Raw genomic sequence first — 13,732 nt, forward strand, 5'->3', positions numbered from 1 at the left:
TTTCCAATTATTTGTAGAAATTATACCATAACTATGTATTATTAGGGCCCTAAGTTTGATTATAAGAATGATTGAAAAGAAGCTTGCATGTTCTGCAGCTACTTGCATCATGATATGATACTGTATTATAAAGAGTAAAATTATGATGTACTTAGCTAGTATGTCGAAAGGACAGGATACATCAATTTAAAAAATAACAGATAATAGAAGTTTTTAATGATAATATATTATAGTATTTTATGTTTAATTTCAGTGGTTAAGTGTGTAAAATAAGGCACTACAACTTGCTTATCATTGTTATGATTATTATAGTTTACATGCAAGATGAACAACACTTAACCAGTTAACATCACTGAATGTATTTAAGGAGGTTCCTAAAATTCCATGGTAATATTACATAATCTTATACATACAGATATATTGGCTACTTATTTATCTTTATTATAAAATGTCACAGATGTCAACAGAGGGTGGAGTGAAGCCTCCAGAGGCTACAGAGACAAAACCTGCCCTGACCTCTACAACTTCAACTCCATCAAGCACAGTTACAACAACCCAGACTTCCACTCCATCTGTAACCACACCCAAGTCAAGCTCACAACCGCTGGTAAATTGGGTCTTATTTGAAAAAGAACATGCATCTCAAATTTAACTCATTGTTATGCCCCCTCCCCCTCGAGGAAGAGAGGGCATATTGCTTTGCTGTTCTTCGTCTGTTTTTCTGTTGGTCAGTCCACCAACTGTTTCCTTTCATTTTCTTCACAGATGTTTTACATATTGAAATGAAATTTTATTTACAGATTTATCATATTGATATCTAGGTCATGCTATATTTTGGGTACAATCGAGCTATTTGACAGAATTATGCCTCATGGACTAAGAAAAATTCCAATCATTTGTAGTTGTTTCTGTTCATTTTCTTTGCAGAGGTTGCACTTACTGAAATGAAATTTGGTATGCAGATTTATCTTAATAATATCTAGGTCAAGCTTTATTTTGGGTACAATCAAGCAATTTTTGACATAGTTGTGTGCCTTGGACCTACCTGGTAGAAAAATTAGTTATTTGCAGTTTCCTTTCATTTTATTAGCAGATGTTTTCAAGGGAGGGGGGGATTAGTGTTTCACAAATATCTGTTGTTTATTTATTAACTTTGGATCATAATATAGATATTTTTTCTTTTCTTTCTTTTCTCTTAGAGACCAAATTATACCTTAAAATTTACGATGGCTGGTCACACAAAGGCTGTATCTTCCGTGAAATTCAGCCCTAATGGAGAATGGTTGGCGAGCTCAGGTACATACCTTGAAATCAACTATGATGTTCTTATGTCTGTGCATACATAAACTAAATGTTGTTTCATCATAATAGTTTTTTTTGCCATAGTTGTAAATTTACTGAAATTTTGCGTGTATTAATCATTTACCAGAAATTTTTACTGTACATGTTCTTTCAGGCAAAGATTAAATTGAAAATTATCCAGCTCTTGATCAGTTTTAAGTTGTTTTTCTCAAAAATATTGTATATAAACCATATTCTTGACTCTTGGCAATTCCTATTGCAATTCATTATCTTAAGTATTGCTGGCATTTTAAACAACTGATGCATCGTAAAATTTTTCTTCATAGCTGCAGACAAACTTATTAAAATTTGGGGAGCGTTTGATGGAAAATTTGAAAAAACAATTGTTGGACATAAACTGGTATGTATGCTTGATAAGTTACAATCTAAGATTGTTACTCGTGCATTTTGTTAACTTTAAGTATTTCTTTTGATAAGTAACCTGCTAAATTACTATCATTGAGAAAGATTTGTAAACTATTATTTTTAGTCTTTACATTTCTTGTATGAATGTATGTTACAGCAACAAGTATTCTATAGTTATTTTTGTTTTTTATTTCATTAAAGTTTTAAATGTACAAACTTTGACTAATTTTTCATGTGTAAAGTTTACAACACATTGAATTGTATTCTGTGTAGGGAATATCTGATGTGTCATGGTCCTCGGACAGTAGGCTTCTAGCCAGTGCCTCCGATGACAAAACTCTCAAGATCTGGGATTTTGCCACTGTAAGCAAGACAATATTGTTTTACAAATGTACTTTTCATTAATAAAGATGAATAACTGGGCATTGTGTCAATTATACTTGTCTTTTATAAACATATAAATTGTTTTAAAAAAAAAAAAAGTATACATATGAAAAAATTACCTGTTTATGCTATGAAAAAAATGTGAAGAAAAGAAATTTTCTTTTAAGAAATTCTTGATTCCATTTGAAGTAGATTTTTTTTTATCAAATCACTAATTGCTTGATTGAATTTTATTTTTCAGGGCAAATGTTTAAAGACTTTGAAAAGCCATACCAACTATGTGTTCTGTTGTAACTTCAATCCCCAGTCAAACCTCATTGTCTCTGGTTCTGTAAGTTTGCATATTCTCTTTTACATTGCTCATCACTGTTCAAAGAGTTCTTCACATTTAAAATGAAATAAAAATGGTTAAAGAGCATGTTCATAAGCACTGTGAAGTGCATGGATGGAATGGATTGTTGTTTTGGATACAATTATGGTTATTTGTAATATCTATTTTAAAACTGATGAAGGAAATATGAAATTTTCATCTTTGAAGTTTTAATAATATAAGGCAAGGCTATTTTTCTACAGTGATACTGATGGTTATTGTTGTTTGAGCATGTATTTGCATTACATGTATTAAGGAAAAGTGGAAATATCCACTCTTACAGTATATATTCTCAGATCTTGTTAAATGCATTATGAGATTTAGTTTGCACAGTGCTAAAATTCACAATCTGTAACAAATCAAGTTTAAATAGTACTCTCCTTTCTAGCATTTTGTCTTGTTTGGTTACAGTTTGACGAGAGTGTGAAGATTTGGGATGTCAAAACCGGGAAATGTCTGAAGACTCTCCCCGCCCACTCAGACCCCGTCACAGCCGTAAGTCTTCCCACTGGACAGTGTATTGTAACATTACCAAAGAGTTCTTTGTTACTCTGTTGGACAGTTCATTGTTTCTTTCTTTAGTTGCTGTGGAAAGGTTTACAAAACATTTAATAGACATTAAAGTGTATTTACTGGTATGTTAGCATAGAAAAATTTGCTGTTATTCCACATGCAAAATATGTTGATTTTTTTTTTTTTTTGAGAAAATATATCAGTAATATATACATGTAGCTCTAAAAAAAAATTGAAGCTGCCCAGCATTTTCATTTTACTAATAAGATTGATGTAGATTTTTTTTTTAAGAAAATAACTTCGGAGGTTCTTTTTATGTGTGGTATATCTGATATGAAATAAATTGTCTGTGTTAGATACATAACATTTAACAATGTTTCAAGACTTGGTCGATGAAAACTGTTCTCTTCTACAGGTTCACTTTAACAGAGATGGTTCCTTAATAGTCTCCAGTAGTTATGATGGACTGTGGTAAGATTCAATTTAAATAAACATAAAACTGAATTTACATCCCCAACAACTCTATGTAATATGCAGTCTTATCATTCCTGATTCAATTTTAGCTCCCTTGAATGTGCCAAGTAAAAAGTTAGCAGGAGGACATCTTATTTTTATCAACCTCAAAAAAGATGATGTAGATCTTTTCTTTGGATTAGTTGTTGCCTGATAAAGCTGACACATAAAATGTAACATTCACCAAGAAATACTCTTATTCAATTTCAGTCGAATCTGGGACACTGCTTCAGGACAATGTCTGAAAACTTTGATAGGTACGGACTCACATTGTGTTTATCATAAAACAATATAAAAAGACATCTTGATTTTGTATAAAAATATTTAATTATCACTGGTACCTTTGTCTGATTCAGATGATGACAATCCACCCGTGTCCTTTGTAAAATTCTCTCCCAATGGAAAGTACATCCTGGCAGCAACACTAGACAAGTAAGGAGATATTATTTCTGTAATACTGTGGTTTCATCAATATTCATTGAATACCAATTTTCGTGGATTTCGTTGTTTAGTTAATCCATGAAAATTAAATTTTCATTGAAGTGCAATTTAAATTAACATTTTGTATTGAAAGAGTCATTGGCCACGAATTTACGTATCATTGAAACTGTGATTTTCACTTTATCCACAAAAATTGATGCCCTTGAAAATTAATGAAACCACAGTATTGTATGTTAGAACAGACTGGTTTTATATTCCCCCCCCCCCCCCCCCCAAAAAATATAGTGTAGAGAAAACATGAAATAATTATGCATTAAATTGTATAAATATGTATTTTCCAGCACATTAAAGTTATGGGACTACAGCAAAGGAAAGGTAATTTACATTTTCATACAGTCATTTCATTAACATCACAATAGTTATTATAAATGGAAAAATGAAATCCTTCATTGTTCTAGGTCTGATAGTGAACTCTCTTCATTAAATGTTCAGAGAAAATCAGTGATTTGTTTCTCTTTGACAGTGCCTAAAGACGTACACAGGACATAAGAATGAGAAGTACTGCATCTTTGCCAATTTCTCTGTCACTGGAGGAAAAGTAAGATCTTTTTAAAATCGTGATAAAAGATAAAGCAGCTGATTCTGTTATTATCTTTAAGCTTGATTAGGTGCATTAGTTGATTTCGCTGGTTTATTTTTGCAGTGGATTGTATCCGGATCAGAAGACAACTTGGTTTACATCTGGAACCTCCAGACAAAGGAAGTGGTTCAGAAGTTACAGGGACACACAGGTAATCCTTAAATTCCTCACGTATTGTTTTAAGAATGAATCAGGAATCACACATTGTTTTAGCTGTTAAATACATTGTAATAGAGGCCATTCATGCTTTTTTTATCCTATAATCAATGACGGGAGCATACGGATAAGGTGCAAACACCAGACTCCAAGGTTATAAAACTTAGGCAAGCTCACCTTTAATTTGTCTCGCTTTTTAAAAATGACTTTATAGAGGAAAATTAAGACTATGACCAAAAGTGAGCTTGACTTTGTTTTATGGCCCCAGGGCCTGAGCTACAGTGACAGTTTCGTAAGGTGTTTGAGGTTTATTAATTTTGTTTATTAATTACCGTTTTAGATGAATGCATGATTTTAACTTGAGAAAAGATTGAGTTAATCTTTGAAATAAACAATTTAATGCCCATTATTCCTTTTGTCTCTGGTAGATGTGGTTTTGTGCTGTGCCTGTCATCCCACGGAAAATATCATAGCATCGGCAGCATTGGAGAATGACAAGACAATCAAACTATGGAAAAGTGATGTGTGACCAAAGGCAATCTAATATGTTGGGAAAATGTGGAAGTGTTGAGAGGGTCATTACCCTTGAAGAGAATTTTGGAAGTTGCCATTCCATTCTGAAGAAATCGGATCAGGAACATGGAGCACTGAGATTAAAATAGATACAAAAAATCAATGATAAAAGGAAAGAAATAGAAAAACTGTGTAAAAATTGGTTACAATTTCCCCCTAAAATCTTGGACTGAATTTTTCAATGAAATATGGTCAAACATTATTTTTGATGGATATATTGCTTGTTGTTGAATGGAAATATGCAAGAGTACTTGTTTATGGCAGTTAAATGTTTCTCTAGTAATTAGATGGTATTGAACTGTATAAAGCCATGTTTGTACTTTATCTAAGAATATCCTTTTTCAGGTACCGGTAGTTACATTACAATTTTTTATCAATACATGTACAATAAATTTTTTAAAAACCTGTTTGTTTATGCTGCATAATAATATGCTTGTGCATGGTGATGCATGCAAATTTTAGCTTAGTGATATAAACAAATCCTTATATGACAATCCCATACAACCCTCTTAGAGAGGAGAGCTATATAAGGAAAAGGAATTGTTGGTTAACTTACTGCTTTATGCCTCAGTAATTAGCATTTCTGTATGGGATATGTTTATTCTTTAAGGAAATAAGGAATCATTTTTGTAGTGTTATAAGGTGAGCAAATACGGTTGGGATGATCAAATCCAATAAAGCACAAAGGGAAATATTCGTCCCCGTTTTATTTTTGCCCCTATCGTCCTCGTCAGCGGCAATTTAAGACTGAACAAATTCATATGTAAAGTCTATCTTTAAACACTACTTTGTTTTGGCGAATTCAAGACTGGGCAAAACCATTTGCAAGTGTAGAAGGGCAAAAATAACCCTGTATACAGAATTCAAAAAGTGATTCCTTATTAAATAATTATCAGCAGTTGTATGATTGAATATTAGTAAAGTCATTGATAAAATCTTATTGGACTATACACTACAAAAATCGATTCCTAGTGTTATCACAAAGTCACAGGAAAATGATACAGTAAATATTAACCATCAAGAACAAAATTAACCCCCGTTTTGTTCTTAACTGATTTGTGTGTTGTGGAAAGGCAGTTCTTTTATATTTTAAACTGTACAAAAGAATTCTATGGCTAACTATTGACGAATGAATAAAGTAACCAGCATTATTTTTTATAATGCAATGTTATCTCGGAAGTTACTGTAAATAAGTGTTCATTCCAGCATTTCTATATATGGTAATGAACTCTTCAGGCATCCTATAGTGATGGATATGTCAGACCACCATTACTTGTCCAAAGCACATTTTGTCCCTCTTTGGTCTAATGTGACTTAGAACTATTTTAACAAGGCCTTGGACTTTCAGTAGGATGTAACGATCTATTTCTTGCGTCAAAACAAGTTAAAATGACGCTGGTTTCAAGCGAAATATAAACCGATTACGTAGTCTTCGCTTAAAAGCCAGACAAATCTTTTAATAAGCGCAGTTTTATGTCCAATAATGGTCCAAAACGGACAGAATTCCTTCTGGTAAAGAACTTTTAGTCACTAGTTTCTAGGTCAAGGTTATATCAGACGTCTGTTTAAAATTGGGGTACTGACAATATATTCATCCCTTGGGCCTTATCTGCAATCATGTGAAGATTAATTGTGGGTGTAAGGTTTGCAATGACCTTAAACCAAGTTTCTAGGTCAACGGTGAAGGTTATAACCAATCTATTTGAAATGTGGTTTAATTGTGACTATAATTCGTCCTAATCCCCATGACTCAGACTTTACAAATTCTGTCTGAATGTGAGGGGTGTACAGCGACCTTGAATCAAGTTTCAGGCCTCTGTGTAGATCCATGGCTAGGCTCCGTGTCCCTCTTGATCCTCTCAGCTAGAACCTTATTCTACACTCACATAGTGAGCTTGTTAAACAAAGAATGTGCAGTGATATTGTGACATAAATTCTAAGTCAGAAGAAAAGTCAAAGCAAAGTCACTTTCAAACCACAGATGCAATTGGTTGTGCAGTGGTTATTATGCCCGTCCATTTCTCGGTGTAGGACAAAGGACCGCAGTCCTTGGGGACGGACCGTGCGCCCCTGTACCAACCATCCCATTAGGGCACACGATGCATGTACTAAATTTATAGAGTCCATCGCCCTTAATTAATTACACGCAAAATTTTAAACGAATTATATCAACGGCGAAAACCTTCCTTCCAGCAAGATAAGATGGCCCTAACTAGGTGTTTCCGCGGTTGTGAGCGAGAGATTTCCCTCGCTGTTTAGTTTCCCGGTCTGAAATAAGAGACACGAGTTGTTGGTTGTCGGGGGTTTAGTTAATTCTTCCTGTTTACTACCGATCTCCTTACACAAAGCAGGATTTAAAAAAAAAAAACATTCCAAGGTAACATTTTGTAAACCAAAAGTTTTGTACGTGTATTCAGAGTATTTTTCCTTCAGACTTAGGTCGAATTGCTTTCATATTTTTCATTAAATGCAGAGCAGGAAATAACCTGGCGGTGATCAAACGGAAGATGAAAATCTTTGAAGCCTTTCAATCGATGATTTAAGGATTTAAGATAAAGCGAGCGTGCGATAGATTACAAATTAACTGGAATATTATTTTGATTTATGTTTTTCTTTTAGTGTCTGTTGACCCTTTACTCTGGGTAGTGGTTTATGTAACATGCATCATTGGGAACACTGGAAAATTAATTGCGATCAAATGTCTTAATTACAGGGGCTCGAAAGAGGAAAGTGAGGAAAAATATAAACCAGTGGCGACTAGTAAGTGTAACTTTTTTAAAACTTGCAACATGAATCGTCTACTAAATCACTCTAGCTGTCGGGGTAACTGGGGGTCGGTTACGTTAAGCGTGTTTAGTAAACTTTTCAGAAGCTCTTGGATTATGTCATTTGTATAACTTTGTGAACACAATAATAAACCGGATGCTTCAAAATATAAAATAACACACGCAATAAAATGTCACAAGCACGCATCGTATCAAATGTAGGCCTTGTCCATATTGCGTAAAATTTCCTTTTCTAATCTAGATATTCCCCACCCTATGAGTCTCCTGTTAATATTTTTAAGCATCACAATCATCAGTCCTGATAGCCAACACAGAGTCATTTTACAAAGTTGCTTAATCTTAAAAATACGAACACCCAATTTCTGAATATACGTGTAAAAATGCGAAGTCCGAATCTTGCAAAGGCCAAAAGTTGCATCACATTGGTCAAATTGTAAGAGCTTGAAGTCAATAAGAGAGAGAGAGAGAGAGAGAGAGAGAGAGAGAGAGAGAGAGAGAGAGAGAGAGAGAGAGAGAGAGAGAGAGAGAGAGAGATTGTTTTCATACAAAAATGGAATTGTTCTGAAATAGTACGATCGATTTATTTGAATATAGTGGCCTGTCAGAAGCAGCTTAGAAAACCTTTCCACACTCTGGTGACGTCAGCACAGTCCACGAGAAAGCTGGTGGCCCGGTACACGGTGGGGCGATGGGGAGGGGGTAAGTATGAGGCCTCGGGGTAGAGGAAACCCCCAAAAAACTAAAGTCAAATAGTATTTACCCACACACGCATAACAAGTTTGAAAATTCGATTTCTGACAAAAAGAAATGAATAAATAAATAAATTAATAAATAAATGAAAGGTGAATAAATAAAATAAATGATTCACAGCCTTTTCATCAACTTACTCCCTCCAAAACAATAGTGTTAATTCATTTTGATTATCAAGTGCATACATATGTTATATTTATTACACTATAAATTATACTTATCATAAACGTAAAGAATTGCCAATGATAGAAAAGAGTTAACCATCTTTGGGCTGTTATTAGTTGGAATACATCGAACAGTAGTTGGTGGGCGGGGTTCGATTTGTCTTAGCACAATAAAATAAAAAAAGATCGGTCGTGTTTTAAGTCTTCGAACAAATTTATGACCAGGACCCCCCCCCCCCCAAAAAAAGACAAAACGACAGAAACTAAAGAAAGGAGGAACAAGAATTAGAGCAAAAGTGTTAACTTGTGCCCCATTGTCACAGTAGATAAATAGTGTCTGTTTGGGAGGGTAACAGTTGGAATTGACACCCCGAGGAAACCATTGTCAACCGACGCGAAGCCAAACAGGCACTATTTATTTTATTATACTGAATGTCTAAATTTTAAGAGAATTTTTTTACTGCTTTTATATGGAAATGACGTGAATTCTACGGCGAACTGTACTCGCATGATTTACACGCATTTAACAATTCGTTGTGTTACCCGTTGCTATACTCTGTCCCAAGATATTTTGGATTCACGTTTGGCTTAATTGTTTGATATTTATAAATACCTCAGGATCCAAACGATGTTCATTCAAAAGTATGAAAAATTTCCAAGATTTCTCAGTCAAAACGCCCCTGTTAGCTTATCAGGTTTCAATACAATGCTAAAAATGTGGTGTCTACGGAGATTTTGCATTGCAGCAAGCCCGGATGATAACGTTGAAATATTGCGCGATGTATTCCGAGTGTATTCCGAATGGAGAAAAGATGTAAACATTCCCCATTATAAATCTCCGTAAGGAATCTGTTTTCGTTCCTGTGAATTTTTCCGAGTGAAAGATGATAACGTGTCAATGAAATTATCTTGGAAAAAATCCCTTTCAACTATTTCAATTGCACTTCTTTCACAGGTAAGTGTATTTTTATTAAAAATCGTCCAAACGTGAATCCAAAATATCTTGGGACAGAGTATAGGTGAGTTGCTAACGCTGAGGGTAATAAAACGGATTATCAACTGCGTCTAAACCAATCAGATTTCAGTATTTAACATGAAAGTATAATAATATACATTACACCAGGGGAAACTGTACATTAGTTAAACCATATACATGTGTATAGTATCAGATATCGACAATTTATATAACTTAGAACCAAATCAGCGTTAAATTAATATTTATAACAAGAGGGTGTCATTCATCAAATGTAGTATATGAAGGAAGCACACGAAGAGATAATTAATATCAAATCAAAGCCGTGCAATTTGTACATTTTGATTGTGCCATTATCTACATAGCAAGGATAAAGATGACTTTGTAGAAAGTCTCAAACAGAGCAACCCAAATTGAGAAACGTATCGTAATACATGTACATGCATATAAAGAAGATTGGAAATTCCTAGATTAAATTTGAAAATTCCAAGATCAAAGATGGAAATTCTACGACTGAAGTTGGAAAAATCAACTTCAACGGTAGAAGATGGAAAATCCAACTTTATACTTAGATAAAATTTACAACTTCGCACGTCTACCTTTCCGTAATTCTTAGCTTTTGACGTTAAATTGACGTTTTAAAACAAAAACAAAACAACGTATGAATAATCATTGTTTTTGCATATTCCGCATTCTTCAGTTATTTTAAAGAATACTAGTGGTTTACTATATTAATGCAATTCTTAAGAGGGACATTAACCATTCAAGAAGTTAAAAAGACATCATAATGTTTGACATTCTACTGAAAAGAAAAGGAAGACAGTAACAATAATATTATATGAAACTGATAATGCTTAGTTTAAAATTCATAAAATGATTATCCCGAGGCAAATGTCTCTATGGCGCGGAATGAGGCTGTTCCCATCTACTTATGTAAACTTTTTTTTCTTGCGTGTAGTTAATTAGTTCTTTAGCGCTCAGAATACCAAGACTTTTCACTATATACGAACATTTCAAATACAGACCTCTGGTTGCAACAATAATGCCCGCTCTAATATGTTTAAATATACTTGACACCTCAATAAAAATGTATGATTGACATGACGGAAGGATGAAACTTCTTGTAATCATTTTCTGTATTTTCCTAAGCAGAGTTCTTCGTTGGATTAACATTAGCCTTTCTGGGATGGCACGTTGCTTTGGCGGTTATAGGTAAACTCTAACACAAATATTCAAATGTTTACCGATTTGAAAAACCCATATATTTAACACTCTGCAATAGATAATAAACAGAGCCTTTCTTTTACAGGCGCCTCTTACAATACTGAATGCATAGACATCCCCCTACTTCCGGTTGTGATGGTTTTACTTGGGGGGACGGGCATCCTCAAGTGTCTGTCCTTCCTGCTACAGTTGCTGATCGTTGTTACGGTGTGGAGAAAGCAGAAAGACAAGGGCGCGGAGTTCATGAGTGAGACGAGTGGCCTGGATAACACCATGAACTGGACCTACACCGTGGTCCTCCTAGCAGGTGCCCCCTCTCATAATCACCGTCTTCTATTTGTAGATAGCTGTCTGATCTACCCCTAAGAAGTACTATGTAACATATCCAAGCTCAGGTCTTTTTTTTATCATTTGTCGACTGTTTTTAAACCAGTTCTGTGTGAAATTTACACATATTCAAAATTATATCGTAAGAAATTATTTTTTCCCTATGCGCGGCCAACCTTTTTTGATAGTTACAGAAAAGAGTTTGAAAAGATATGGAATAACTAAATAGGTTCTATATTTAGAAGAAATCCTCCATCTATGTAATATACGCGCACTCCCTTTCAGATGCACTTAAAAAAATGTTCTCTGTGTACTTCTAGCCGCCAGTCATTTTATATTTAAAATATAAACCACGTATTTATATGGCAAGAGAAATCAAGTTGATAATCTCACTGTCTCTAACTACAGAAAACAAAAATGTACGTACATAACCAATATTGCTGATAGTGACAGTTCAAAGGTGATAACATGGATAATATTTACATATTCCTTATTTGTATCGTTTAAATCTTTTGTTTTGTTTTCAAGGTGACATTGCAGCCTTTACCAACAGAGAGAACACGTGTAATCGTCTGCTGTACGACATGGCCTTCTACACGCTGGTCGTCATGACAACGGTACTAGGAGTGGTGTTTCTGTTAGACTTCACAGTGTTTGTTTACAAACGATGTCATCCTCCAGTCAAAGAAGAGGATGAGGAGGATGAGGATGAAACAGATGAAGGGGAAATGAAGCAAGTTCCACCATCAGACAAAACAGCAATGATCGATAATTGATGATTGTGTGAAGGTTAAATGACCTTGGATCCCAAATCCACATTCTGTTGGAATCCAACTTGTTAATGCATTATTAAGAGAAGGTCCCTGCATAATATTCATTGACTGAAAAAGTACACAAACACTTTGCTTATGTACTAGAGAAATAGATTTATTCGTTTTTTTTGTCTATATGAAAAAGATGCTAACATTCCAATATGCAAGCAATATGAATGAAATACGCTTTTAGCATCAAAATACATGTATTACATGCGCAAAACTGTGAATGTACAAACTGATTGTAATAAATAAATAGTGTTATTGGAAGTTATGATTTAATTTCTGATGCATAAATTTTCCATCTGGAGAAAGACTAGAGCACACACATCATAAGGGGATAAATGAAGCATAATCTCATCAAAGAGAGAGAGAGAGGGGAGGGGACAAAAATTAATATAAAGAACAAAATATACAGAACCAACATAATCTCATGACATAAATAACAGAAACATTAGAATTCTAAACAAGTACACATGTATAATCAAATACAATATGGTACATGTAAATAAATTGCATGTGTCATGCAAAACTTTACAAAATATGGTCCAAAGTAAGCAAGACATTGAAGGAAATGTTAATGCCTTCATCTATCACTACAATACAACCTTGTACATGTATGTACAGCTGTATGCCCAAATACAGGAGCACTATTTTGAATTCTTCTGAACAGTTCTTGTAAACACAGAGTTCATATTAGGCTGCAGTTAGCACTATACACTACATGTTGCTACATGTATGAAATACCCATCATGTGCAAATAATCAGTTTGCTCTCTGTGTGGCCAGTCAACACGTCCAAAGGAGACTGCTGAATGACCACAGGGAAAGACGTCATTTGTGATAATATATACTGGAATAGCTAGTCACTGGAATTCTACAGGTAGTAAGTTACATGTACTGTGTGTTTTCCTTTTTATCATACCGGATATAAGACTAAAACAATGTATTCTTTTCCATTATATTTCTATAATCATTTTAATTGTATGATAAATTTATGTGGTTGTGTTGATTAAATCTTTTGATAAATACTGAAATATTGAGTTCAAAATTGATAATGTTGAAAGTTAAACAAGACATATTTTAGGGATTTTCTCCCTCCTATCTGTTACACAAATGACATCTTTCCCAGGTGTTCTAGTCATAAGGAGCTGGAGTCCTGTTGGGGGTCCTCCCCTGGGGTGTGGGGGGTGAGGGAGGGCACCGAGGCTGACCGCCCCCTCATCTGGATGTTGAGCTGCATCAGCTGGTTTTTGATGAGCCCAAGGTCGATGTCCAGTCCCATCAATACAAACAGACCTGTGGTCAGAAATTAAACTAAATGTTTAAGGATTAAAATTACAATACTATTTGCAAAATAATTATTAATAATGAGAGTTTAACCTAGATTGGTGTTGATT

General features: G+C 34.3%; 2 protein-coding genes across 2 annotated transcripts in view; one reads left to right on the top strand and one right to left on the bottom strand.

Moving 5' to 3' along the window:
- LOC128192279 (WD repeat-containing protein 5-like) overlaps positions 1-12,603 on the top strand; it is a 12,887-nt gene extending 284 nt beyond the window's left edge. The window contains exons 2-17 of the mRNA XM_052864856.1: positions 458-607; positions 1,200-1,296; positions 1,629-1,702; positions 1,981-2,070; positions 2,333-2,422; positions 2,873-2,956; positions 3,390-3,445; positions 3,698-3,744; positions 3,844-3,919; positions 4,270-4,303; positions 4,452-4,526; positions 4,632-4,719; positions 8,678-8,782; positions 11,123-11,182; positions 11,280-11,501; positions 12,050-12,603. Of these exons, the coding sequence (XP_052720816.1) occupies positions 458-607; positions 1,200-1,296; positions 1,629-1,702; positions 1,981-2,070; positions 2,333-2,422; positions 2,873-2,956; positions 3,390-3,445; positions 3,698-3,744; positions 3,844-3,919; positions 4,270-4,303; positions 4,452-4,526; positions 4,632-4,719; positions 8,678-8,782; positions 11,123-11,182; positions 11,280-11,501; positions 12,050-12,297 (1,596 nt within the window). The 3' untranslated portion in view covers positions 12,298-12,603. The remainder of the gene's footprint in view (positions 1-457; positions 608-1,199; positions 1,297-1,628; positions 1,703-1,980; positions 2,071-2,332; positions 2,423-2,872; positions 2,957-3,389; positions 3,446-3,697; positions 3,745-3,843; positions 3,920-4,269; positions 4,304-4,451; positions 4,527-4,631; positions 4,720-8,677; positions 8,783-11,122; positions 11,183-11,279; positions 11,502-12,049) is intronic.
- The window catches only part of LOC128192278 (protein furry homolog-like), a 45,739-nt gene continuing 44,429 nt past the window's right edge, over positions 12,423-13,732 (bottom strand). Inside the window, exon 63 of the mRNA XM_052864855.1 lies at positions 12,423-13,631. Within this exon, the coding sequence (XP_052720815.1) occupies positions 13,474-13,631 (158 nt within the window). The 3' untranslated portion in view covers positions 12,423-13,473. The remainder of the gene's footprint in view (positions 13,632-13,732) is intronic.

The sequence above is a fragment of the Crassostrea angulata genome, chromosome 7 (genome assembly GCF_025612915.1).
Source record: "Crassostrea angulata isolate pt1a10 chromosome 7, ASM2561291v2, whole genome shotgun sequence".
In the NCBI taxonomy this organism is placed as follows: Eukaryota; Metazoa; Mollusca; class Bivalvia; order Ostreida; family Ostreidae; genus Magallana; species Magallana angulata.